Source organism: Takifugu flavidus, chromosome 7 (genome assembly GCF_003711565.1).
Source record: "Takifugu flavidus isolate HTHZ2018 chromosome 7, ASM371156v2, whole genome shotgun sequence".
NCBI classification, from domain to species: domain Eukaryota; kingdom Metazoa; phylum Chordata; class Actinopteri; order Tetraodontiformes; family Tetraodontidae; genus Takifugu; species Takifugu flavidus.
Window position 1 is genome coordinate 3,441,024 of NC_079526.1, and position 27,777 is coordinate 3,468,800.

The 27,777-nt window shown below is 40.7% G+C and overlaps 5 protein-coding genes across 10 annotated transcripts; all 5 read left to right on the plus strand.

The window, feature by feature from the left end:
* The first annotated feature begins 1,294 nt into the window (after window positions 1-1,294).
* Window positions 1,295-5,298, plus strand: tmem45a (transmembrane protein 45a). Its single transcript, XM_057038915.1, has 7 exons — window positions 1,295-1,512; window positions 3,235-3,438; window positions 3,528-3,737; window positions 3,837-4,021; window positions 4,100-4,242; window positions 4,341-4,442; window positions 4,612-5,298. The coding sequence occupies exons 2-6, from the start codon at window positions 3,243-3,245 to the stop codon at window positions 4,435-4,437; spliced, it is 831 nt and encodes a 276-aa protein (XP_056894895.1). The 5' UTR covers window positions 1,295-1,512; window positions 3,235-3,242; the 3' UTR covers window positions 4,438-4,442; window positions 4,612-5,298.
* Window positions 5,299-5,819: 521 nt separating this feature from the next.
* Window positions 5,820-8,980, plus strand: sft2d2a (SFT2 domain containing 2a). Its single transcript, XM_057038916.1, has 8 exons — window positions 5,820-6,020; window positions 6,098-6,187; window positions 6,378-6,463; window positions 6,564-6,645; window positions 8,256-8,291; window positions 8,378-8,436; window positions 8,513-8,542; window positions 8,631-8,980. Exons 1-8 carry the CDS (start codon window positions 5,955-5,957, stop codon window positions 8,668-8,670), a joined length of 489 nt encoding a protein of 162 aa, XP_056894896.1. The 5' UTR covers window positions 5,820-5,954; the 3' UTR covers window positions 8,671-8,980.
* A 1,827-nt stretch (window positions 8,981-10,807) lies between these two features.
* Window positions 10,808-12,971, plus strand: LOC130529052 (chromodomain-helicase-DNA-binding protein 1-like). The gene is made up of 8 exons (XM_057038948.1): window positions 10,808-10,831; window positions 11,269-11,372; window positions 11,485-11,596; window positions 11,687-11,718; window positions 11,794-11,875; window positions 11,968-12,130; window positions 12,291-12,446; window positions 12,726-12,971. The coding sequence occupies exons 1-8, from the start codon at window positions 10,808-10,810 to the stop codon at window positions 12,872-12,874; spliced, it is 822 nt and encodes a 273-aa protein (XP_056894928.1). The 3' UTR covers window positions 12,875-12,971.
* A 49-nt stretch (window positions 12,972-13,020) lies between these two features.
* LOC130528524 (chromodomain-helicase-DNA-binding protein 1-like) lies at window positions 13,021-15,723 on the plus strand. Its single transcript, XM_057038016.1, has 7 exons — window positions 13,021-13,175; window positions 13,430-13,540; window positions 13,917-14,028; window positions 14,181-14,334; window positions 14,428-14,608; window positions 14,705-14,847; window positions 14,995-15,723. The coding sequence occupies exons 1-7, from the start codon at window positions 13,130-13,132 to the stop codon at window positions 15,109-15,111; spliced, it is 864 nt and encodes a 287-aa protein (XP_056893996.1). The 5' UTR covers window positions 13,021-13,129; the 3' UTR covers window positions 15,112-15,723.
* Window positions 14,995-27,765, plus strand: LOC130528522 (chromodomain-helicase-DNA-binding protein 1-like). 6 transcript variants are annotated; one of them, XM_057038010.1, is made up of 22 exons: window positions 14,995-15,107; window positions 18,594-18,696; window positions 18,865-18,977; window positions 19,313-19,416; window positions 19,530-19,641; window positions 19,732-19,763; window positions 19,845-19,926; window positions 20,019-20,181; window positions 20,341-20,496; window positions 20,603-20,695; window positions 20,781-20,877; window positions 20,966-21,039; window positions 21,224-21,334; window positions 21,711-21,825; window positions 21,978-22,131; window positions 22,225-22,405; window positions 22,502-22,644; window positions 23,463-23,554; window positions 26,064-26,371; window positions 26,602-26,679; window positions 26,763-27,111; window positions 27,213-27,765. In XM_057038010.1, exons 2-19 carry the CDS (start codon window positions 18,657-18,659, stop codon window positions 26,131-26,133), a joined length of 1,932 nt encoding a protein of 643 aa, XP_056893990.1. In that variant the 5' UTR covers window positions 14,995-15,107; window positions 18,594-18,656; the 3' UTR covers window positions 26,134-26,371; window positions 26,602-26,679; window positions 26,763-27,111; window positions 27,213-27,765. The 6 variants fall into 6 exon arrangements, with proteins under 6 accessions (XP_056893990.1, XP_056893992.1, XP_056893989.1 ...); XM_057038012.1 differs by having other exon boundaries at window positions 26,222-26,371; XM_057038009.1 differs by having other exon boundaries at window positions 26,064-26,679.
* The last annotated feature ends 12 nt before the right edge of the window (window positions 27,766-27,777 follow it).

Below are 27,777 nucleotides of genomic sequence, written 5' to 3' on the forward strand. Positions count from 1 at the left end.
TTCGTCTCACTTTTTAAAGGTACAAATGAAGAATTCATAGCAAACTTTTGCTACAGGCGGCAGCTGTTCTCTACAGGAATGAGTCTGAGCTTAAACTTTAAGCATTGACTCGTGCCTGAAATGCGCTGATTTTAGTGGGAGTACTTAAAACGATCTCTTTTACTGATACTGTGACATATTTAGCTTCATTTTCTAAAGAAATTAAAGTGATTTTTCTAATGAAATGAATTCCACTGAGAATATTGTACTTTTCTCTCCTACGTTTAATTTAATTGTCAGATGGTGTCAGAAAGTGATTCTCATGACCAGACAGATAATAAAGGTTTTAGTCATTATGCACAATCTACAATGAAACTTATGGTGTCTTTCTCCCTTTTAAAATTACAGGACAAGAAATATAAAACAAAAGCTTTTAAAAAATTAGTTAAAAAGAGATTTGTAGAAGAAACTTGCAACTATGCAAAGTCCAAAATAGTGCATATTACACACATTTGCTTCTGTGTTTACAGACCTTTGTGTCTTGTGTGGCCCCATTCTGCAGTGTTGTGATGTGTGTGTGTGTGTGTGTGTGTGTGTGTGTGTGTGTGTGTGTGTGCATGTGTGGGGGGGTGGGGGGGGGGGGGGTGGGGGGGCAGGTGTAATGGAGGCCACAGCTCTGAGGCAGAAGTTGTTCCTCACTCTGTTTGTTTTGGTCTTTGTTACCCTGAACTGCTTCCAACATGGGGATGGTTCAACCAGTGTGTGAACGTTTTCCTCAGTCAGCTGGTGGAGTGGGTCCAGGTGAGGGGTACGCTGGGCGGCCTCCAGCAGGGCGGGGCCCTCCTCTCAGGAGTGGTGCAGTGACGCATACATTTGACATGGTTGTATTGTAATCACAGATTCGTGTTGACAGGAGGAGGCTATTTTCCCTGCCTTCTAGAAAAGGCACTTTTCTTCTGTAGTTATCTTTAAAAACTGCAATTTAGTAGAATGCTTAAAATACTTGAAGACGTGTAAGCACTTTTTTTTCTTAAAAGAAAATCGTGTAAATAGCAATTTGTGGTTTTTGACGTTGACAGGCTTCCAGCCGCGTACGTGCCGGAGTTCTCGTCACAGTTGGGCGGATGGGAAATAGCGGATCCCCTCAGCGGGGAGGGACCCGCGCCGGCACGAGCAGGCGGAGTAAAAGTGTACACGTGGACACCTGAAATTGACGCGCCGCTCAGCCAATGAACGCGCCAGTAGGTGACGCAAACGCATGGCTGCGGACCAATAGGGTTCCTTCTTGGTTGTAAACTGAAGCTCAACTGTTTCTTCTGGAGATATGAGGGAAGTGGCAGAGAGAGGAGCGGGGCAGGAGGACGGAGATGTTTATGTCTGCTTCATGTCTTCACGGGCAACAAAGGAATGTGTGTCTGCACGGACACTGGAAAAAACACTTGTGTAATCTGAAAATGGGAGTATTTTGATCTTTTTTTGATTGAAATTATTAGCAACTTTTTTTTTTTTAACCTACTGGAAAAACATACTTTGGTAAGACCCCCCTCTCCCTACTTCGTTTCTACTGCAGGCAACTATGTAAAGAAGCTTTAAAGTGTTTATTTTTTTTCCCTCGCCAATAAACTTTATTCACGGTTTCTGTTCGTGTTTATTACTTTGGTCTCTTTAGTCCAACAGCGTAGGCATCTTTTTCTATAAAGTCGAGCCTACCCTCAACTTTAAAACCTTACTTCTATTACAGAAGTTAGATAGTTGGAAAATTTCATTTGCAGTTGCAGCACCAAATGATTTTGCTTAAGCCTCCAATCATCTTAGAAATCTCAGCAAAAGTTAGATAACAATCTGGATTTGGTTCCAATTCTCGTGCTCTAATTCCATTAAAACTCAAAATTCTATTTTTTTAAACAAGGCTAATTATTGGAGGGGTGATGGAGGTCTCGCTAAAAATATCTCATAGGCTACAATTATGAGTTATAGCTGTGTGTTTAAATTGTAGACTGATTTAACCACAAAGTAACATCAAGGACAGCTTCGACGTTGTCATTAAATAGAACAACTATTGTTTAAATGTGCGATCAACACCAAGCTACAGTGAATATAGTGTTTAATATCTTCAATCCAAGCTAAATGATGATGACTACATTTGTTCCACTTCACTTGTCACAATGGCTGCAGGTCAAATGTCCTAAGACCTGCTGCCAAATTATTGTAATTGGGAACAAAACAGCCTGTTTTTCAGCCATTCATGAGTGTAATACTGTTCAAAATTGCAGGATTCTAAATAAAAATAAAAATAAAGAAATAAAGATTCTAAATAAAATCTCACTTATGCTGGTAAACACTGACAAATAAACCGGGAGCCAGTAAAACTGCAAACATTGTCAGGGAATATGAATTTGATATAGAGAATAACATTGATTAAAATCTAAAGAATCCTCGAGCATCTCTCGACTGACAAGATTGCCATGGCGACTGCAGTGTTTGTTTTATTGTGGAGAGGTTGCTGTGGGCCATCTCACCCAGATGACCTCAGTTTAGCATCTCAAACACCCTGTTTTTGAAGAGGGGCACCTTCAAAAGGTTTTCCTTGTTGCTGGGGAGAGGGCCATAAAAAGCCTGGACCCAGCTCTAATTTACATCACTGAAATAATCAGTCAAATTCTACTTTAGCCTATTTAAGATACAAGCAACAAGTTGCATGATTATGATGGACTTCCAATTGATTTCCTGTGGATTTATCTAAGCTAATGTTTGCATTTCTTATGAGAGATTAAATGACAGTACACGCAGGTACATCAGGGGCAGTTTTGTTTAAATAATACTCCAGGAGATTATGGACAATCATTACCAAGCAGAGCACGACACAATCACTAGCACATCCTGGGGTGATCTTTGTGTATAAGCCACTCACAAAGAACTTTGTGTAAAGCAGTAAAGCGGTCACAAGTATATAGGTGTGACTTTGTGCCTTCTGCCTGTAGACACTTAACTGACTGTTGCCACACACACTAATTATGTGCAGTTATGCTGTGTGTGTAAATTGCTGGTACTTTGTCACTTTTCCCTTTGCTGTTGCCCACTCTTTAAAATACTTTACTGACAAGGGAGGGAGAAAAAAGATTTTAGAAAAATAACACATACACAAAATCCATTTATCATTTAACCAATAGATGTTTTCATGAATTTGTGCACTGCACTGAGGCTTCTGCAGTCGTCCACCAACATGTATTGATTGATTAACCTTCTTGTATGCAGTGTAAGTCATGGGAAGCTTCAAGGGCCATGCACTCCCTGGAAGCTTCTTCCTGGTGGCCGGACTCTGGTGGACCGGAAAGCATTCGCTCTGGCACGTTACCCGCAGGAACAAGAATCTGGGCTCCGGTCGAGTGGCCAGTAGAGCCTCGCAACGCCGGCTGGAGCTCATCGAGAGCTCCATCGTAGTCTTTTTCTCTTTTGTGGGTAGGTTGAACTTAAATAAATTTGATATTGACATGGACAGTTTTCCGCTCACGACAGTGTAAATAAGCAGCGTGTGCTGTGCACTCCAGGGATTTTGGCCGAGCAGTTTGCTGACGGGCCAAGACTCCAGTTGTACAACGCCGCAGAGAAGCACTGGGAAGATGTAATGAACTGGCAACACTCCACCATGTACCTCTTCTTTGGCCTGGCGGGGATCGTCTCTCTGATCGTTCACACCACAGATGTTGCGCCCCTGGCCCTGGATAGGCTGATGCTGGCTGTGGCTTTCTTCAATGAAGGTAAGAAAAACATGCTGTGCCAAATGTACAGTCGCGTTCACTCAAGAGGGTTGCGAATACGTTTGCCCCTTTACACTCACACATACTCGATTTTGGCAGGATTTCTTTTCCTCTACCACCTCCATGGCAGGACAATGCTGGACGTCCATGTGCATCAGCTACTTCTCTACGCCGTCTTTGGAAGTGCAGCTGTTGCCTTCCTGGAGGTCTTCCACAGAGGCAACATCCTCATGGAGATGCTGCGCTGCACACTCACCATGTTGCAAGGAAGCTGGTTCTGGCAGGTAAACCTAAAAACCTACAAATAAAAGGTTGTAGAGCACGCTGTGACAACTTCCTCTGTATCTGCTCATTGGCCTCAGATCGGTTTTGTGCTGTATCCTCCTCATGGTCCAGAGTGGGACCTAAAGGATCATAACAACATGATGTTCATCACAATGTGCTACTCGTGGCACCTCGCCTTCGCCTTGCTTGCTGTGAGCATGGTTTATTGCACCGTCAGCTGGTAAGAACATTGCTCTCCATAGACCATCCTCTCCGCTGCTGCACAATGTCCTGGACTTCTTTTAGACTGCGACTCTGGTGTTTGCACTTTCTGCGTAGTGTGGTTCGCTCCAGGCTGAAGAGGACTCCTCCAATGGAAATGGGACTTCTGAAGCCCAGAGAGAGAGAGCCCGAGTCAGAAGATGAGATTTTATGAGGATGGTAGCGTACTCCTTATTATTATTATCATCATAATCCCATTATTTAAATCAAATGAAAATGGAATCATCATGGAATGATCCACTATAAGAATATTTATCATAGCTTAAGATGGTGTGTATGGCCATCCTCTACCTGAAGTCGAGTATTCATCCACTCCTTTGTCATTCAGGAACTGCTCACTCCCTGATTACATGAGGCGTGAACCAGCAGACCTTCAGAGGACGCCAATCAGGAGCAAGCAATCAGAGTACCGTTGTGACAAGCAATTACCAGCAGTATTTCTCCTGTGACCTTCCCTCAACAACTCTAGAAGCTATAATGCTGGAATCAACTGTCTCCAGACTCATCTGTTAAGGGTAAACCTGTTTTTCTCTCTGAGTTCGGAGACATCGACCCTTTATGTAACTGTAAATGCAATGTGGATCTGTCATGTTGTGGTGGTACCTCGTGTAGTATCAGTGTGCAGTATCAGAGACAATAAATTAGAAAAGAAGCAAATAGGAAGAAAGACGACATGTGTGTTTTACATCACATCAGAAGCAGTTAATTGATTAATCATTTGTGCTTCCAAAGTAGACAGACTGATATTGTAAAAGTTGAACTATTTTTAAAGCAATGTACATGTCTACCTCTGCCTTACTATATTTATTTCTTACACCCATAACTGTTTCTCTGTCTTATTTTGCACACGTAGTTTAGGTGAGTAAACTATTAAGGGACAAACATTATTATAATTGTTGTCATTGATTGCATTCAATTTGACTTTCGTGAGCTTTTCTTGTAATTTTGCTCTACAATACCGGTACTGTCATCATGTTTTTAAAATGGCCAATCAGAGTAAACTCATCCTCCCTAACGTGTCTTTAAACATTATTTTCCTCCTGTGTAGGAATTGGGATGACACTTCAATACACTTCCAAATCGTGTTTTATTTGTTCGATGGTAAATTCGAAACGGTAACATCAGATATAACATGCTTTCAACGCGTTAACAAAGATCATATATTCCAAGAGGACCAATCACTTTGCTGTAAAGAGCGACCAGCAACTATCACTCGTTCCCTAATAAAACAGTCTAACATGCTAATAAACGCTTATTTCAGTTTTGTATGGATTGTTGAAACAACAGTTTGTAACATTTTGCTCACGTTGAGTTTACTAGTTTACTAAGCAAAGCTGAAAAATTATGCGATATTTCGAGTTGTGAAAAACCTAATCGATATGTCGGATTTGATTAATAATGGAGACGAAGCACAGCAATGGGGTTTCTCTCGGAATCGTGATTTCCCCTTAATATTCCTTTAAACGTCCTTTCTGCTCGATTGTGAAAATAAAAGTGAGAGTGAGACGTCTGAGCTGCACCTTCTCCAGGTACATTTACCTGACTCCTCCTCAGGTTGCCACCTGTGACGTTGTTGTCCATCACTCCGCATACACGGAAATTTCGGCGTCGCTCCACGAAAAAAAGCCGATAGTTTTATCAAATCGGGCCAACTCTTCAGGGATCCACGGCATGGATAAGTTAAAAACGGTACTAAGTGGCGAAGAGCGAGGCAGAGATGACCGAACCGTTCTGGAGGTAAAACGGCGGCGGCACGCGTCATCGTTGAGGCTACGACCGAAGGCCATTAAAGTCATAAAACTTTGTTTGTGCAGACTGTCAACGAAGCAACCACATTAGGATGGGGCACACGTGTGAAGGGATTTATCGGCTGCTTCGTGGTGGGGGTCGGCTGCACAATTTTGGTAAGGTTTGGGATATTTGCTGTCATGGCTAACCTGTTGCGTTGGCCACCACAAGGAAGAGACGCGCACAGGTGATGTGGCTCTACGGGTTCTTCTTGCTCTGAGGAATGTTGGGACCGACATGACTTTCAATACCAGCTGTAGTTTAAGTAGAAAGCCAGACGTATTGGTGTGTGTCTGTGTCCTGCAGGGTGTTGGCGTGCTCTTCCTCCCCAGGATTGGCCTGACTCTCTTCATCGTGTTTTACACTTTTGGAAACGTCTGTGCTCTGTCCAGGTCAGCAGGTCAACTCTCCCATTACACATACAAGTTGTAGCAGAGATGTAATGAACATAAAGTGATATTTGAAAGTATTAAATGCTGACCTGTTGTACAGCACCATGTTTCTGATGGGTCCTGTGAAGCAGTTGAAACGAATGTGTGACAAAACAAGAGCACTGGCCACTACAATTATGATTGTAAGTACACCAAAATGTATATTTATTTTGACTGATATAATTACAGTCCGCAGCTATCTAGTACATGCACAACTACCAACAGAGCAGGGCAGTGGAGAGGGATATAAACAGGAGAGGTGAGACACAATAGCCGGAGAAAGATAAGTGCTGTGAGGAGAGCAAGTGCTTTTGGAAGAGTTGTCTTCAAGAGCTTTTTAAAGAGAGTGTGCCCCCCTGCCCTGACAGAGGTCTGGAGGGTATTTCACCATTGGGGAACAAGGTATTGGAATAGTCTGGATTGCCGTGCCTGTAAAGGCTTTACCAGATGGTGCTCATGTGCGGAACACAACACGCGTGAGGTAGCATGGGTTCAAACAGGACTGAAGAGGAGCCCAATCTGGGCCTGCTTCAGTTGGATGAAGATCAGACAGTAGCATTCTGGACCACATCGGCACACCCACTGCAGTATTCGGTCGGGAAGATCACGGCTTGTACCAGCAGTTGTGTTATTATTATTCCATTATTTGGAATGGGTTGTGATTGAAGTTAACGTCTGTGAAAAGCTCAGTCTACACTGAATGTGCTGTCTTTCATCACAGATTAAGGCTCACACCTTTTAAACCACAATATTAGCAGTGACATTCATGTCTGAAGACAAAGACAGCCACTTACATCTGTAGAAGAGGCCTTATAAACTAAACTTGCTACATTTTTAATTTCAGAGATGCTTTTAGTCAGGGGTGTCCAAACTACGGCCCGCGGGCCAACTGTGGCCCTTCGTCCATTTTTAATTGGCCCGCAAGACATTTTATAAATAGAATAGAATATGGCCCGTACTTCAACTTTTGCTTGAGTGTATTGGACTTCTTAGTTTTAACACCAGGGGAAGCTACTGTTGGCATCAAGGCAGTTACTCCACCAAAAAGGAAAACCCTGCTTTTGCGCATCAATTTGTAATAAGCGTTTTTCTTGTTAACACACAGAGTACACACCGCCGTGTACAGCGCACACACTGCACACGCAAAAGCAGCTCATCTCATCTGATGCAGATTTGCTCCTTGATCAAGTGACATTTGTCCAGATTTTTGGCACGAGTGGCGTCAGATCAGGACCACAGCTTGATGGCCCGATTTACATACCCAGCTGATACTCACCAGAATAATTTACTAAATTTATATGCACGTCCAGTTCAGTCTGTTAATGTTGATAACCATTTCAAGTGAACGTTATTAGGTGTGCTCCTAAGCCTAATAACTTAAATAACAAGCTTGAAATCTACCAGTTCCATTTTCCCCTTTATTGTTTTTTCTCTGTACTGTAAATCTTCTAAGAAGAAATCTGAGGCTGCTGTTCTGGGAATGAGCTACCAAAGCTTTTTCTGAATAACTCAATAAAGATGCATTTATGGAAAGCTGTGATGAAGGCAGTCTTTAATTATATTCAACAATATAACATATTTGACCACTTTTAATTGATTTTTCTGACTTTAATACACTAAAGTTAAGGCTATATACCTAATTTCTAGTAAGTGGCCCAGCCCCTCCTATATTTTTATGTATTTGGCCCTCGGTGAAAAAAGTTTGGCCACCCCTGCTTTTAGTCATTTACATTTGTTCCCTTTGTCCCTGCAGACGTGCCTGGTATTGACCCTTTGTGCTGCCTTTTGGGTGAGTAAACATTTTGCTAATTTCCAGCGATAGATAACACTGGAGTCTCACCTTTTTTTAAATATCAGGAATATCTTTCTTAACAGTGGAAGAACTTCGGGCTTGCTTTGTTATTTTGTATCTTGCAAGTCTTGTCATTTACCTGGTGAGTCCCAGCATTCTGTTGTGGAATCATTTTTGTTCAAATTGAAATTTAATGCAATCCTGTGCTTTATTTACAGGTACAGTCTTTCATACATCCCATTTGTCAGGTTTGTACTTTAATACACTAAAGAAATTATTTAAAAATTCCTCTTTGTACCCTGTGGCCATGTTTAATCTCTGTCATCTGCTTTCTAGGGAGGCCATCCTCAAGTTGGTGGCAGTTATCTTGAAATGAGACTGTCTTGAAGAGTTTTAGAAAAGAATACACACCTTATTGAAGTTTCTGGAGTCTGAGACTGCCTGCTGCATATTTACACATGCTTTGTTTATCTCAGAACTTATTCAACCTTCTACGCTTCATACATTGACCCGACTGATTTAAAAAAGAAAAAAAAACCCCAACATATTCATGACTTCTTTTAATCTTAATGAGCGAATGCCTCACTGAAAATGTGTAAATATTTGTAATAAATGATTGTGTTTATGGTTTTGTAAATACTCGTGATGATTTAGTAAATGTAGCAAAATAAAAACAACTGGACAAGTATGCAGTTATTTGACCTGCTAATTTAACATTTTCACGTCAGTTAGTTGGTCCTGCTTAGTACCTATAGATAATTATGCTTAATCGACATTAGGGGGGACGTGATGGCTCAAGGCTCGGCTACCCATTCTACTTTTATAAGTGGACTCAACAGCCACTTGTCAGAACCAACGAAGACTCTCAGTCACAGGTGTCTCAGTAAAGATCGTTTATTCATATACTGCTACAATCTATGTCAAGCAGGTCATTTCCCCACATATTGTGACCCATACCTGTATTATAGTATATACAGCATATGGGCCATAGTAATACAACGTGACATAACAGTAGGTTGCTTTGATCTTTGGAAGATCAGTGGTCTGTGGAATTTGGGAAATCACCAAAATTGTATCATCTTTTACTTGACTCGTTAAAATGTTCTGAAAATTTCATTAAATTTAAAAAATAATTAAAATGACAAAAAGCCTTAATACGAACAAGTCCAGAATTGAAACAGACAGCATTTTTGAATGCATTGCAAGTGTATGTCATATATTACTAATGTATGATACAGATAACAGCCTATTTATTACAGAGTATAGGCAGAATGGGTGGTGGTCTGTTTGGACCTGGGCTATGAAGCAGAGGGTTCTTGGTTTGAGCCCCAAACATGGAAGATCCTCTGGTAGCAGGGGGATGTGCCAGAACACCTTCAGAGCACTGCTGAGGTACCCTTGAGCAAGGTGCCAAACCTACATAGAGGGCCATGTAATGAACTGGCAACTCATCCAGCGGTGGACCCTACCCATGACCCAGAAATCAGTTAAGGAGGAAGCAAAAGATTTTAAAAAACATACGGAGTTATTTTAACTTTTTCATTACTATTAGCAAAATAACCGACTGCAGTGCATCTGATCAAAGCCATTACATGCAAGACTAAATAACAAAGATGATGAAAAAATGCAAAAGCTAAAGCAACAATCCATGCAGCAGACTCATTATAAATAGCTTTCTTAAACCTATAACCCATAGCGTAGAAGGTAATTTACATTAAGAGGATTATTCTTAACCTACAAAAAATTCTTACTTAAACAAGAACGTTGTTGCAAAGCTAATTTATTCCCGCCAAGTTCCTGAGCTCCAATCCAGGGAATTTAGACCTGTTCTAAAGCTCTTAAGTACGATGTTTAAATTGGATGTTTAAAATAACTAAAACAATTTATTCGGTTTCTCGACCGACCATGAACATACAACCTAAATATTCACCTTAACCGCGTTCAAGCTAGCATGTGAAGGATTAAATAGGAATCCATGTTGCTGGTGATATTTTTATAAACACGTTTGTTGCTAAATTTGAAGGCTGTGTGACGTCCCATTCACATGACACAGAACTTTGTGATGAGGCTTCATTCTGACTTGTACTAATGTGTTTATGTTCCAGAACCAGTTGACTGCATTTTTGGATGTTGAAATATGACTTTTTGTCAACGTTAACGAGGAAAATAAGATGAACTATAAGATCTTCACTCATAGAGACATAGAGAAATGGGGTTTAAGAGGTAGCTGCTTCTTACGTCTTATTGTTTAACTCACTGTTAACTCTGCAAGGCCTCTATTAGTTGAATTATTTCAAATCAGGAAACAAAACAATATTTAGTTAATTCAGGTTTTTTTCCCCCCTGTCCTGTCAGAATTCTGTATTTGTCTGAAGATAATGTAAAATTCTATTTACAATAAAAGTACAATTATTCTCCTCACAGGGATCCAGCTGAAGTCTTACCAGCTGAATGGTGTCCACTGGTTATCTAAGTGTTTTAATAAACAGCAGGGATGCATCTTGGGGGATGAGATGGGTTTAGGCAAGACCTGTCAGGTATGATCTCTGTCGATTTTTCATTTTTATAGTTTTATGCTCAACATACTGTAGATGGATGGTAGCATGGTTTGAAAAAAACAGAAAAACCCCTTAACAACAATGTTTTAGGCATATGTAGCTTTTAATAAGGTCCACTAAACTTACCACCAATCAGATGAGCTCTCCTTTCTTCCTAAATGTGTTTCTGACCAACTACTGGCCACATCCTGTTAATACTACTATTATTACTGTTATTGTTGGTCGTACAATAATCACGTATCTTTCTCGTTATCTGGGAAATTCTCTGAAACTTCTGTATAACATTGTTTTTTTTAAAGTGTTTTTTATTCTTCACTTAGATTTCGAGATTTATTGTTAACTGGAGCCTCTCAAAACTAATGTGTTAGCTTCTGCCTATAACGTTGTCATAGTAACACATTATAATCTATCAACAGGCGATCTCTCTGTTGCTATATGTGTCTAGAGCACTTCGGAACAAGGGTCCGTTCTTGGTGCTGAGTCCACTGTCTGTTCTAGAGAACTGGAGAAAGGAGTTCAAGTAGGGTTACATTCACATATGTGGTTCATTTTCCATAATCTGCTCTGTTGATATTTATCTCACGCTCTTGACTACAGGTATAAAACCTTAATTGTGATGTGTTTGATTCCAGATTTGCCCCCTCCCTGAAGGTCCTGTGTTACAAAGGTGACAAAGCGAGACGGGCTGAACTTCAGACAGAAATAGACTCACAGGGGTTCGACGTTCTGCTCACTACATATGAGGTCAGTGGTTTATGCAATGATAAAAGTTTAATCTTATAATTTACAGAATATTGAAATAGACTTTTATCAATATGTATGTTTGATTCACAGCTTTGTCTCAAGGATGCTTCGTTCTTGAGAAGGTGTGTTGTGGCAATTAAACTTTGTGAATTATTCTGAAGCTATAACAACATTTAAACCTACTTGTCTTTTCTCAGGTTCACGTGGGCAGTGCTTGTTGTAGACGAAGCACACCGGCTGAAGAATCAGTTTTCAAAACTGCACCAATCTTTAAAAGCGGTGATGAGCTGCATCTTAAAATTGAACCTTTTTTATTTCTTTCTATCTTTAAAGAGTTTTCAAACCTTCCTCTCTGTTTTACATCCGTGCAGTTCTCAGTGAAGTTCAGGCTCCTGTTGACCGGGACACCCATTCAGAACAACCTGCAGGAGCTCTACTCCTTACTGAACTTCATTCAGCCCACGACCTTTAAAGCAGATAACACAGATAATTTCATCACATCGTACTGTAACCTACAACACCAGCCTGCTCTTGGTAAGCTGACTGAAATAATGGATATTCTACATTACTTTAAGACTTTGAGTACAAAGAGAGAGATGGTATAGTTTAATGTACATAGTTTTTTTTATTGTATACAAAGTTTGATAAGTACAATTCCCCCTGACTTGGCATGTACCTGTTACTCTATATGCAGCTGCTGAGCTGCAGGAGCGCCTGGAGCCTTTTCTGCTTCGTAGAGTCAAGGGAGAAGTGGACATTGAAGTACCAAATAAGATGGAGCTGGTGATCTATCATGGCATGACTGCACTTCAGAAGAAATACTACAAGGCGGCTCTGATGAAAGATCTGGGTGAGATGTGTTCACTCTCCTGTACTGTGGTCTATACAGGCTGTCTTATGGTGGGAGTAAACTGCTTAAATCATTTCTAGAGATCATTATTAATTTTGGAAAATAAAGATTATGATATAATGTATAAAATAAATTAAGATTGGTTGTGTAGGACTTGATGGTGATATCCCTAACTGCACCTCCAAAGAGTTCAGCAGTGAATCCCAACATCTCAGATTCCACCATAGAAGCATCAACTAATTTGAGGTTGAGTTCTTCATATCGCATTTTTGTTTTTAGAGGCATTTCAAAATGATCATGGCCACAAGAACCGGCTTCTGAACATCTTGATAAACTTGAGAAAATGTGTAAACCATCCCTACTTGTTTGACGGTGAGACACATTGTAGGTTCCCAGTGCAACTAGAGGCAATGCTGAAACCATGCTGAGATGTTATCGTTCTCTGATGTGTTTTTAGGGGTGGAACCAGAACCTTTTGAAACGGGGAAGCGGTTCATTGAAGCTAGTGGGAAACTTTCCCTTTTGAACAACATCCTGAGTGTCCTTCACAAAAAGTTACTTTATTCATCTGCGTGTGATTTGGCTCTACTTAGTGGCAGTTTGAGTCAATTTTCTTTCTCTCTTTCTCGTTTTCTCTTCATGTTTGCTCGTGAAGTGGTCATCGGGTCCTCCTGTACTCTCAGATGACAAGGATGCTGGACATAGTTCAGGATTACATGGAGTACATGGGTGAAAAAAACAAAGATCAGATTTTTATCACAAAAGCTTTACTGACCTTGAGAGTATTTTTGTACTGTTCATAAAGGAGCAAGTAGCAGTGCTTTTTTTAAAAAAAAAAAAAAGAAAAAAAGTTATGATTCCAAAATACTCCAATTAAACTTTTGGCAAACTTTTTGGCATTCCAAAAGTTTTAACTTTTGGCATTCAAAAGTTTAATCACTGTTTTTTACTCTTACAACTTTGCTCTTGTGATTATCATGCAGATTACAGCTATGAGCGTCTGGATGGGTCCATCCGTGGGGAGGATCGAGACCGAGCAGTGAAAAACTTCAGCAGCAATGACATCTTTATATTTCTGCTCAGCACCAAAGCAGGTAAATTAAATCCTAAACTGAGTCATACAATACATTTTAATGAATTTTTACCACATTTAGAGTGAAATCCTAACCTTATTATATACATCACATCATCCATCTTTCATATTTTGAGCATACTCTACTGTTTTGAGTCATCATAACTCCTGTAAAGTGCTGTGAATTTTTAAATGTAAGAGCAGAGGCCGCACCAGTAGTTGAGAGATGGGGGATGAGATTAGAGCCGTTTGATACTCTTGTGTAAATAAGACCAACAGCCTTTACAGAGACAAACCGGATTACATGCCGGAGATTGTAATTGTTGGTGTGGAAATCTTGAACAAAGAGCAGTTGAAGAGTTTTTAAATGCCTTATTAAGAAAAAAAGTCTTTTGCAGGGGGAGTGGGCCTGAATCTCACAGCTGCCGATACGGTCGTCATAGACAGTGACTTCAACCCTCACAATGACCTGCAGGCGGCTGCACGCTGCCACAGGATTGGACAGAACAGGTGACGCTCATGACTAACAATAGTTAGAGATACATAGTTGTATCTAAATAGTTTGTCAACCCCGGCTAGACCTCAGCCTGACATGGAGCATTTTATTAAAATCTACTCTCACAATCTAAAGTCTACAATATCAAAACTGTAACAAATTCTAGACCTGTAAAAATTATCCGCCTTATCGGGAGAGACACTGTGGAGGAAATAATGTACTGCAGAGCTGTGTCCAAGTTGAACCTCACCAAAACGGTCATCGAGGATGGACGGTTCTCTTTGCTGGAGCAGGCTGAGTCAGCTTCTGCTGGATTGCAGGTTGATGAATTCACACAATTATTCACTGAACTCAACACGTTGATGATTACAGGGAGCTCAGTTGTGACTTTTAATGCGTCTGATCCTCTTCAGCTCAGCGAGATCTTGACGTTTGGTCTGGATAAGCTCTTGTCATCAGAACAGAGCTCTGTACAAAAACTCAACCTGGAGAAGATCTTGGGACCATCCCGTGATGGTCAGTGGGTGGATGAGGATTTAACCAGGCGGTTGTCATCCTCCTCAGAGGAAGAGGAATGCTCCAGCTCTGTGCAGAGTATGTTTTCTTGTTTTTGGTTTACACCATTTCCCCCTGTCCCAACAAGCTAAAGGACTTCCTTTGTTTACTCTTCTCTGTTGTCTCATCTTTCAGATCACTTGTACTACTTTGAAGGGAAAGATTATAGTAAGGTTCCCAGTGCTGCAGACAAAGTGGTGTTTCAAAAGGTAATGAAAGAACAAAAGGCTGAGTTCGTTGAAGCAACAGGGAGTCGAACTCTGCGCCAGAAGACTGTTGTAAGTGTCGTCTTGATCCTCAGCACATTATTACTGCTGCCTTTATTTGATCGTGTAAAGTATTGTCAATCATTTGTCGTTAAAAGAATATAAAAGAAAATTGTACATGGTTACATTTTTCCTTTTGTTTTTTCTTTTGTTTCACAGTCTTTAACTTTGACAATTCCCAGTCGGAAGAAATATGTGCAGTTTCAAACAAAACATAAGCCAACAGCCAAGAGGCCTGAAGTGAAGAAGAAGAAGAAGAAATACCACACAATGTAGGCTTTAATTCTCTTATCCTATTATCTATTTCTGGTAATTTATGTTAGATCCCCCAAGGAGCCCAAAAATGAGAACAGAAAATATTGAGCCACTTTATCTGACACTGGTATTTAGCCTCCGTCAACACACAAACAGTCACAACAGTAGTAGCCCTTTAAGTGTGTAGAACCTCCTACATGCATGGTGTTTTGTGTTGAGTAGACACTTGCTGATCACAATGTCATTAATGGGTAAAAACTGAATGGGTTACAAATCTCATGTATTTCTCCCTGTGAAAAACTACAAATTAGTGGAGTTTATATTTGTTACATGTTTACTATACCAAGACAGTGGGATATACCTAAAGAATTAGGGCTCAATTACATATTTTTTCCATTTCAAAAGTTTTTTTTAATATGATCCAGTGGCTATTTGAAAGGACATGTTTGGTTGTTGTGGTAGTGGGATGCAAATATTGATAGTTATATGAAAAAAACCCAAATTGTGTTCATGGTCATTTTCATCCGTTGTGGTTGCAGGGATAATAACTTTGAAAAAATCCTCATTGGCATTGTCATTGGCACGGCTGTTGTGTTTTTTGCTGCCATATTGCACACATGCACACTACTGATTCGTCACACAATTGGTTTGCTCATGTTTTGTAATTAAATTGTTTTAGAATACTTGAACTCCCCTCCCTCTCTTTTTGTCACAGTTTATGAACCAGGCAGTGAAAAATCGGGGATCACCCTGTAGTTGTGATCCAATGTCTGTGCAAGTTCCCTTTGGAATTGGTTTATGGGGTTGAGTTTGTCTAAAGGCCACATCTGAAGTTACGGGTGGAAGGTTATTTTTATGGTTACTTCACAGTGCATAAATACCCACCACAAGTAATAGTCTGACCATTAGGGTTGGGCAGTTATTGGGACAGGTCCTTGATATTGTGTTCACTGAGTTAGTGCACTTCATTTGGACCAATGAAAATGACTGAGTTGCACAAAGAAAAAAAACCACAGACACATTATGATATAATTTGTCTTGTTTTAATTGCAACAATATCAGTTATTAAAATTACCATTAACCGATGAACCATCAGACCTCTCTCCATCAGAGGGGATAAGACAAATGGAAACAAAAAAGTGCAATAGGGATAGGCAATAGTATTCCTAGGGGTCAGATCAAAACTAGGCACTTGCATTCTTTTAATACTAAAAAGCATTGACAAAAAAATTATCTTAAACAAAAATGTGCAGAAACTTGAGCTTAATCTAGAATGATTCTTTGTTGTAATATACTATTTATATTTACTTTTACAACAAATAACAAATTGTATAAAATAAACTTAAATTGTCTACACAAAATTAATTTTTAATCTTAAAACAAGAGCCCGATTAACATAGGAACCATGTAAAGACTATGTGAACATGAAGAACTAATCTATTTAATGTCCTCTCTTGGTATAATGTCACACAGTAACTTATTACTTAATCTAGGAAAGTTTGGCATCAATATGCTGAGAAATTTTCTTCAGCAGGCTGATGCAAATGTCAATTTTTAATGATCCGTTTTTCAGTGGATTCTGGTTTTTCATCATACTCATCATCACCTGTCAGTCTGCTCCTCTTTAATCAAGGCAATCTAGCACACGTGTGACTCTCCCCCAGTCTTCAGCCCATCTAGCCCCAGAATTCAACACTCTTTTGGCCAGGTTATTTGAGGCTCGATCTCTGATTTTCGAACATTGATTTTTGGATTCAATTCCCAGTAACAACCCTGCCTGTTTCTGGCCTTGCCAGTCTGGTCTCTGCCCAAGTATACCACTTTGTTTTTTGCCTGACCTAATCTCTCCTGCTCCTGGTTCTGTCTACATGATTTTCCCAACTTCGGATATATTCTCCCTGTCGAAAAGAGGATTCTTTTGGAATTACTTTTACATCTTTCTGTGAACTGGACATTTGTTCAATAAAATTTTGTATCAATTACACCTCCACTGTTAGTGTGCTGCATCTGGGTCGAGTTTCTACCAGTGAGGGTATGGTCTAGCCAAGCTGCGGATGCAGTGCAAGTTTGCCTCTGAATTATGGCATTTTGGAAGAATCAAAGGGATTCTTAAGCAACACACAACAGGGATGTCACTGTTTCTTCAGTGAGTAAAAACTCTCTTTTGAGAAGCTGAGAGCTGATACATGGATGATTACGGCAGTGATGATGTGGTTGGCTGGTGGCAAATCAGAGGCGTCTTCTTCCTTGTTGCTTAGAGGGGCAGCACTACAATAAAACCCAGTCAACTGCCCAACTTTGACAAGTCAGTCACTATAGCCAAGCAGGGACATTCTGAAACCCATAAGAGCGGGCAGCATTTGACTTACACCAAGGGAGCATTGGAATCATCAGCAGTGGATTTTATGTATTCTCTGTGGTCAAGTAGGTCATTTTGTGTCTATATGTTCAGCAAAAGTACTGAGGTCATCATCAGTCAAAGAAAACTACCAATAAATTACAAAAAGCCTTAATCTGGACAATTCATTGGCAGCATACACAATAGAACTTTGGGATATTTTAATAGAAATTTATGATACGTACAGATAAACATTATGTTTTACTAAATACAAACAAAATATGCAAAAACACAGGCATATTTACTTTAATGTTCTCGTTGCTTTGAGCAACCTAAAAGCCTGTTCTTATGTGGGATCAAAGCCATTAGATGAAGGAGAAATGATCAAAGAAAGATCATTGAGGCCATAAGCAATATATGCTTCGTTGAAACAGCAGTGGCTGCGTCGCACAGAGAGATAAAGAATTAATCTTATTTAAAATAATTCAAAATTGCAAAAGAGAACGTTGTTGCATGGTCCCCCCTTCTAGAGCAACTAGTTTGTGATTCGAAGCCGCTATCGAACTCCGTCACCGAATATCGGTATTGTATTTTATTCACTACAATGTGGTCAATTCATTGGCAGCATACACAATAGAACTTTGGGATATTTTAATAGAAATTTATGATATGTACAGATAAACATTATGTTTTACTAAATACAAACAAAATATGCAAAAGCACATAGGTGTATTTACTTTAACGTTCTCGTTACTTTGAGCAACATAAAAGCCTGTTCTTACGTGGGATCAAAGCCATTAGATGAAGGAGAAATGATCAAAGAAAGATCATTGAGGCCATAAGCAATATATGCTTCGTTGAAACAGTAGTGGCTGCGTCGCACAGAGAGAGATAAAGTATTAATCTAATTTAAAATAATTCAAAATTGCAAAAGAGAACGTTGCTGCGTGGCCCCCCTTCTAGAGCAACTAGTTTGTGATTCGAAGCCGATATCGAACTCCGTCACCGAATATCGATATTTTATTCACTACATCTTGGCGAACCAATCGTGAGCATACAGATACAGTATTAACTACATCCTTCAATTTAACATGTGAACATTTTATAAGGAACCTATTTTGCTTGCGATATATCGATAAATGCGTTTGTTTATATCTATTTGTAGATTTGAAGACCGCGCGGCCCTGTGACGTGACACTCACGTGACACGTTCCGGAAGTGAAACGAAATGTTCAATCAGAGCGCCTTGGAGAGGTGGGGTTTAAGGGGTAAGGAGCTGCTCTTTTGACTTATGACTTCATTTTTTTAATAAGGCCGCAGACAGTGCTAAACTTAATTAAAAAGTTGGTTTTTTTGTCTGTCAAAATTCCGTAGTAGCCCGTAGTTAGTTTAAAATTGCATTTACAATATAAGTGCAAATATTATTCTCCTCACAGGGATCCAGCTGAAGTCTTACCAACTGGATGGTGTCCAGTGGTTATCAAAGTGTTTCCAGAAACAGCGGGGATGCATTTTAGCGGATGAGATGGGTTTAGGCAAGACATGCCAGGTATGATCTCTGACGAAGTATTTATTTTTTCACCTCAAGAACAATGTTTTAGGCATATGTAGCTTTTAATAACGTCCACTAAACCTACCACCAATCAGATGAGCTCTCCTTTCCGTTTCTGACCGACTACTGGCCACATCTTGTTACTACAACTATTATTATTACTGATATTGTTGTTTGTACTGTAATCACTGATTTTTCTCTTGTCTGTGAAATTTTATAAAATCCAATAACATTGTTTTTTCCTCAGGTGTTTGGTGTTATCAGTTATCAAATGTGTTAGCTTCTGCCTATAACGTTGTCATACATGGTAACACATTATAATCTATCAACAGGCGGTCTCTCTGTTGCTATATGTGTCTGGAGCACTTCGGAACAAGGGTCCGTTCTTGGTGCTGAGTCCACTGTCTGTTCTAGAGAACTGGAGAAAGGAGTTCAAGTAGGGTTACATTCACATATGTTGTTTTTTTTCCCATAATCTGCTCTGTTGATATTTATCTCACGCTCTGGACTACAGGTATAAAACCTTAATTGTGATGTGTTTGATTCCAGATTTGCCCCCTCCCTGAAGGTACTGTGTTACAAAGGTGACAAAGCGAGACGGGCTGAACTTCAGACAGAAATGGACTCACAGAGGTTTGACGTTCTGCTCACTACATATGAGGTCAGTGGTTTATGCAATGATAAAAGTTTAATCTTATAATTTACAGAATATTGAAATAGACTTTTATCAGTATGTATGTTTGATTCACAGCTTTGTCTCAAGGATGCTTCGTTCTTGAGAAGGTGTGTTGTGGCAATTAAACTTTGTGAATTATTCTGAAGCTATAACAACATTTAAACCTACTTGTCTTTTCTGCTCCTCAGGTTCACGTGGGCAGTGCTTGTTGTAGACGAAGCACACCGGCTGAAGAATCAGTTTTCAAAACTGCACCAATCCTTAAAAGCGGTGATGAGCTGCATCTTAAAACTGAAACTTCTTTATGTCTTTGTATCTTTAAAGAGTTTTCAAACCTTCCTCTCTGTTTTACATCCGTGCAGTTCTCAGTGAAGTTCAGGCTCCTGTTGACCGGGACACCCATTCAGAACAACCTGCAGGAGCTCTACTCCTTACTGAACTTCATTCAGCCCACAACCTTTAAAGCAGATAACACAGATAATTTCATCACATCGTACTCTAATCTACAACACCAGCCTGCTCTTGGTAAGCTGACTGAAATAATGGATATTCTACATTACTTTAAGACTTTGAGTACAAAGAGAGAGATGGTATAGTTTAATGTATGTAGTTTTTTTATTGTATACAAAGTTTGATAAGTACAATTACCCCTGACTTGGCATGTACCTGTTACTCTGTATGCAGCTGCTGAGCTGCAGGAGCGCCTGGAGCCTTTTCTGCTTCGTAGAGTCAAGGGAGAAGTGGACGTTGAAGTACCAAATAAGATGGAGCTGGTGATCTATCATGGCATGACTGCACTTCAGAAGAAATACTACAAGGCCGTTCTGATGAAAGATCTGGGTGAGATGTGTTCACTCTCCTGTACTGTGGTCTATACAGGCTGTCTTATGGTGGGAGTAAAATATTTATATAAATTTATGAGATCATATTGCATTTTTGTTTTTAGAGGCATTTCAAAATGATCATGGCCACAAGAACCGGCTTCTGAACATCTTGATAAACTTGAGAAAATGCGTAAACCATCCCTACTTGTTTGACGGTGAGACACATTGTAGGTTCCCAGTGCAACTAGAGGCAATGCTGAAACCATGCTGAGATGTTATCGTTCTCTGATGTGTTTTTAGGGGTGGAACCAGAACCTTTTGAGATGGGGGAGCATCTCATTGAAGCCAGCGGTAAACTTTCCCTTTTGAACAACATCCTGAGTGTCCTTCACAAAAAGTTAGTTCACTCATCTGCGTGTGATTTGGCTCCCCCTGGTGATATTCTGAGCTAATTTTTTTTTTCCTTTTCATTTTTGCTGTTGAAGAGGCCACCGAGTCCTTCTGTTCTCTCAGATGACGAGGATGCTGGACATAGTTGAGGATTACATGGAGTACAAAGGTAAAAAGGAAAGCTCAGGTTTTTGATTCAAATTTTGTTATCTCCGCCAAGGAGGGATGTTATGCATCCCAGACTAAACTATACTACTGGTTCTGGTTAATCTGTATTTATTTTTTAACTTGAACAAACTCCAGCTTCTCGGTTCTCTGTTTTTTCCCCTCTTACAACTTTGTGTTTATCACAGATTACAGCTATGAGCGTCTGGATGGGTCCATCCGTGGGGAGGATCGAGACCAAGCAGTGAAAAACTTCAGCAACAATGACATCTTTGCATTTCTGCTCAGCACCAAAGCAGGTAAATTAAATCCTAAACTGAGTCATACAATACATTTGAATGAATTTGTACCACATTTAGAGTGAAATCCTAACCTTATTATACAGTATACATCATCCATCTTTCATATTTTGAGCATACTCTACTGTTTTGAGTCATCATAACTCCTGTAAAGTGCTGTGAATTTTTAAATGTAAGAGCAGAGGCCGCACCAGTAGTTGAGAGATGGGGGATGAGATTAGAGCCGTTTGATACTCTTGTGTAAATAAGACCAACAGCCTTTACAGAGACAAACCGGATTACATGCCGGAGATTGTAATTGTTGGTGTGGAAATCTTGAACAAAGAGCAGTTGAAGAGTTTTTAAATGCCTTATTAAGAAAAAAAGTCTTTTGCAGGGGGAGTGGGCCTGAATCTCACAGCTGCCGATACGGTCGTCTTCATAGACAGTGACTTCAACCCTCACAATGACCTGCAGGCGGCTGCACGCTGCCACAGGATTGGACAGAACAGGTGACGCTCATGACTAACAATAGTTAGAGATACATAGTTGTATCTAAATAGTTTGTCAACCCCGGCTAGACCTCAGCCTGACATGGAGCATTTTATTAAAATCTACTCTCACAATCTAAAGTCTAAAATATCAAAACTGTAACAAATTCTAGACCTGTAAAAATTATCCGCCTTATCGGGAGAGACACTGTGGAGGAAATAATGTACTGCAGAGCTGTGTCCAAGTTGAACCTCACCAAAACGGTCATCGAGGATGGACGGTTCTCTTTGCTGGAGCAGGCTGAGTCAGCTTCTGCTGGATTGCAGGTTGATGAATTCACACAATTATTCACTGAATTCAACACGTTGATGATTACAGGGAGCTCAGTTGTGACTTTTAATGCGTCTGATCCTCTTCAGCTCAGCGAGATCTTGACGTTTGGTCTGGATAAGCTCTTGTCATCAGAACAGAGCTCTGTACAAAAACTCAACCTGGAGAAGATCTTGGGACCATCCCGTGATGGTCAGTGGGTGGATGAGGATTTAACCAGGCGGTTGTCATCCTCCTCAGAGGAAGAGGAATGCTCCAGCTCTGGGCAGAGTATGTTTTCTTGTTTTTGGTTTACACCATTTCCCCCTGTCCCGACTAGCTAATGGACTTCCTTTGTTTACTCTTCTCTGTTGTCTCATCTTTCAGATCACTTGTACTACTTTGAAGGGAAAGATTATAGTAAGGTTCCCAGTGCTGCAGACAAAGTGCTGTTTCAAATGGTAATGAAAGAATGGATGGCTGAGTTCCTTGAATCAAAAGGGAGTCGAACTCTGCGCCAGAGGACTGTTGTAAGTGTCGTCTTTATCCTCAGCACATTATTGCTGCTGCCTTTATTTGATCGTGTAAAGTATTGTCTGGGCTCAACCATTTGTTCTTTTAGAGCAGGGGTGCTCACACTTTTTCAGCTACTTATGAAATGACCAAAATGATGAACCTATTATATTTTTTTAGAAATATATTGAGGATTCCTACAATTTATATTGATGTACGTTGCATAACCACATATGTTGCACAACACAACATAATTAACTCTGTACATTTTTTCCATTGTGATAAATGACTGCTGTCCCTAAAACTGGGGCTTTAGTTCCTTCCCCTTTCTCTTTCTCAGCTCGCTTTTCGGCAGGAATTTGGTGTATTTTCCATGAACAGTCCGAAAATGCCGCCCCACATTTACCTCCTTTTGTATTGCGATGGTAGACTGGCAGATGAGGCAAACGCACTTTGAAAATGTCATTGTGAAAAAAAGTCCTCCTCCCATTCTGTAACAAAGTTTGATTCTTCTTAATTGGTCCAGCTCCCCTGCTCATTTTTATAGCCTTTCTGAAGTTTGAGAGAAAATAACGAAAACGAAAAATTAGTGGTAACAAACTGACTAGCTTGTTAGCTTTGCTGCACTTAGAGCCATTGTTTGTGCATGCCCAGTGACATAAGTGTCAAAAGAATTCAGATACCATCTGACTGGCTGCCCTGTATATCAATCAAGTGACGGGACGGATGATTGGTGTATTGAGCACCCCTGTTTTAGAGAATATAGAAGAAAATTATAGATGTTTAAAGTTTTCCTTTTGTTTCTCCTTTTGTTGTACACTCTTTAACTATAAAGAATCCCAAGAAGAGGAAATATGTGGAGTCTCAAGAAAGAGATGAGCCAACAGCAAAGAGGCGTAATGTGCAGAAGAAGATAAACAACAAAAAGTAGGCTTATTTTCTCTTACCCTGTTCTCTATTTTTGATCATTTGTGTAAGATCCACCAAAGGGATCTCATGTGGTCTTAGTCTCTAAAGCTGACACACAGTCTCAACAGTAGCAACCTTTTCAGTGTAGAACTTATAAATGCAAGGTGCTTTGTGTCGAATGGACACTGGATGATCAATGATAACGTCAGTTAAGAGTGAAAACTGAATGGGTTTCACATCTCATCTATTTCTCCCAGTTTAAAATTCCAGATTAGTGTGATGAGTTAATATTTATTACATATCTTTACCATACTGAGACGGTGGGCTATACATAAGGAATTAGGACTCAATTACAAATTCGCCCCTTTTAGAAAGGTTTTTTCATTTGATCCGGTGTCTAATTGAAAGGACATGTTGGGTTGTTGTGGTAGCGGGATGCAAATATTGACCATTCTACACAAAACCCAATTGTGTTTGGGGTCATGTTCATGTACTGCAGGGAAGAAAGATGAAGGAAGCTGCTATCATGATATCAATATTGTGTTATTGTGATATTCACTTGATACACTTGAAACGCACCGACTTCTGCAAGGAACGTTGTGCATACGACGAGTGCGTCAATGTGGTTGACCTCCACCAGCAGCAGATAGAATCTGGGGTCTGCGTTACCAAGTCAATGGGCTTAAAATTCATTGAACAGTTAAGGTTACTATTCTGCTACTGTTCTGCATTCACTAAAGACGGGAAGAACGTGTCGGGGTGCTTTAATAATTCACACAGAATCGCTCAACATTACCACTTTGTAGTGTATAAAGGAGCCACAGAAGGAGGCATTATTACGAATAATCTGTTCCCGTTGAGTCTGTGTGCCTCCACTATTTGCGATTCCTTTATTTCAATACAAATGTCAAGCTGATGGATTATTTATTGTGTGTTGGGTTTATTTTACATGCAAATATATTTTAAAAGTGCGGGTCCATTCTGTGCACGTGCTGCGCTGTGCTCCAGAATGCCGGAGCTGTGGCGGAGTCGGAGCTGATATTGTCTCCGCCATCCTTCTAGAGCACAGACAAAGCAAACGTGCCTGGTGTTTTATAGGGCTGACGTAGCTTTAATAAAGCAGCGGCGTAATAAAACCCCAGTTTTAGGAAATGAATTCTGCCGTCTTTAGATACTGTGTGTCCGTTATTGTCATTGTTTTTAAATACTCCTGTTTATGATTCCTGCAGACGAAGCTATGAGGAAGCCAGCTTAGGTCCTTTTAGTTTTCAAGCAAAGAAAACAAAAGTAGAGAGGATCCAGATGAGGCCTTGCAGTGTCCGCTTAATGCGCCTCCCCGCCCACCTCAAGTGTCATTATTGATGATGAAGTCTGGAGAGAACAGTGGCAGTTTTCAGACGAACTCAACACGTCAGTATGAGCAGCGGAAGCCCAATTGGCATCACTGTGGTACTTTTATTATGCGCAGCTATAAGCTAAACGTCAACGTAACAGGGTACGTTTTTGTCATGTTTCTTTGAGAGTAGTGTAAATTTTTATCATGTTTTCAAGATTTTCTAGTTTGTGGTGTAAGAATACTAAAAAACAAATAAAATAAATTTAAAAAAAAACAAAAAACTTGAGAGATAAAGTTTTTTTTTCTTCACATTTTTGTGCCAGACCTTTTTGTGAGGGCAGGACTCTAATATTAGGGAGGATATTAGTAGTACATTTTATTTGTATAGTGCTTTTCAGGAGACCTTCCTTAATCGAAGTAAAGAGAACCTTTTGTGAGGTACCTAGAACACAAAGCAACCATCAGAAAATCGTTATGGCTGCAGTAACGTCAAGCGTGGTGAAGCTATGAGGAGGCCAGAGTCTGAGGAGAGGAGGATGTCGTTGGTGACTTTCATGAGGGCTAGATGTAGGCTGTCCCTCAGAAGGTTCCCCCACAGTACCGGTAGTTCAACAGTAGATAAACTGAGGATCATTCTAATATGCCCCACTGGTGGTACTTAAGGTCTTATGGACCACTTCCTATTAAAAGGCTTGGTTAGCACAAAACTCTGTTAGCAATCGCCGCTTGGGCTCATGTTGGTCACTCTTCCCAGTTGCACCACTCCCACCTTCATCTTTCTCACTGTGCACGTCTCGCCCCTTAAGACGTGAGGTTTGCAGGCTTTCAAAACTTCCCAGAACAGACCAATTTCAGGAGGATCTCACTGAGCCGTAGATCCTGAGAGCATATCTTCTTATCATGCAGAATGGCATGCTGGGAGTCATGTGGCTACAGAACACAGTCACTGCCACCTGCGGACAGTGAAGAAGAAGCAGAAACAGAAGAAAGGTTAGGCAATGTGGGCTCGACAGAATTGGGCATCCATTACGTCCTGGGGGATGTCACTCATCCTCACAGCACTGAGGGGGACGCCATCATCATCCACTGTGTTGCTATGCAGATCTGCACGGGCTTATATTATTACAGGCAGCGTGGTCACAAATACTGCTTTGGGAATTTATGTTGGGGTTTATTTTGTTGACAACTCAGGCTGTTGGGGCAATGGAGGCTTGTTTACAGCCCTGGAAATGAGATCCGACGAACCACGTTAGCAGTATGAACTGGCAGGCTAGGTGAAAGGTTTGTTATCAGTTATACATCATACACCTGTGAAGCCCCCTAATGTGCCAACTTAATGTCTCTTTCAGATTTGGATGTAGGGAATGTGTTGTTCTTCCCCATAGATGACAAACAGTCCAGATCAGATGGCCAAGATCACGTAAGTCGGTCTGGGATTCATCTGAGCGCTCTGGACAAAGGTCTGAAGACGATTAACGTGGCATCTAAGGAGAGCAAAGGTACGAAACTCAAGCTCACAACCCGGAGTGTGTAGACCTCCCTGTGCAGTCGGTAAACAGGGAGACTGCGTCGTGGTGGGCGTGGCTTAACTGGAGGCACAAGCAGTTGCTGAAAAGCTGTTGGAAGGATTTACAGGCGTTCATGATTCATTCCAGGCAGCAAAAAAATGAGCTAATATTTCTAATATTTTAAGCCTCTCAGTTCTCTCTCTCCCTCCCCCTTCCCAAAGCGAGTGTGCATCTCCCTCAGATCGGACACAGAGGCTCATCAGGAAGCACCTGGCTTCCAGAGGCATCCCCACCTTCATGTATCTTTGCTATTTGTCTGCTAAGGATAGCGAGAGCTGTTGTTTTCTGAAGGGTGCAGGTTTGATCTTAACTCAGCTGGCAGATACGATCACAGCAGGACGGCAAAACACACCAGGGAACCACCTCGGCATCGCCACACACGCAGAGCTCAAGCAGCGTGAGTGAGGACACACAAGAGGCGGCATCTGGCTGCTGGCCTGTTCCTCGGGGCTCCGCAAAGCTGCCCAGTTTCATGAGAGGAGTCCACGTGTTTTTCTACAACCTGCTAGCATCAGAGAGGAAGCGACCGGCCCGCTATCTTATCACATATCTTTTTCATGCTTCGCCTCCCATGCATCAAGTGTTTGACGCCTTAGCTGCAGCACTTCTGATGGAGACGTGGAGGAGCTCCTGAGGTCACGCACACAGTGGACAACAGTGTCCACACGCAGGTAAGCTTTGATGTTTCCTGTGGGTCTTTCTGTTTTCGTATGAATGAAGAGCCCGGTAGCAGCTTTTATTTTTTTTAATCTGTTTTGATTTGCATTAACAGGAACTAAAGGATTTGGTGCGGCGTTACCCACACGCTGGCGCCATGACGACGGCCTGGTTGGAAGTCTGCTTCTTCAAGCAACGAAACGTCCACACTGGACAATTCCTACTTTTTCTTTAGTAAACACTGTCTTCTGTGATCCTATTGTGTGACATTTTAAAGAACCTGACAAGGATTTTAACCACTTATTTTCTAAATTTTAAGAAGACTCCATTGAAATCAGTGCCTGGTTAACTTTTATGTTAGAATATGTGATTGTGCAATATGTGGGCTGCTTCAAAACCAAATTTGGACAAAGCGGGTAAGCTCCAGCTGCAGGCGAGGGGCAACTGGTCAACTTCATTCCGCTAGCCTGAAATGGCGATTCAGGGCAAAGTGTCACCTGTGATGGGTGGATCAGGAAGAACCAGGAAAAGTCCCTCAGCCTCATTGATTTTGACGCAGAACGTTGTTGTGAGGGGACTTTCAATAACTTCAGAGGGAGGAAGGTTGAAAATTGAAACGGTGACTTCGATCTGTGTCAAAAATAAACCAGCTTGAATTCCCTTAGAAATTCACTGCGTGT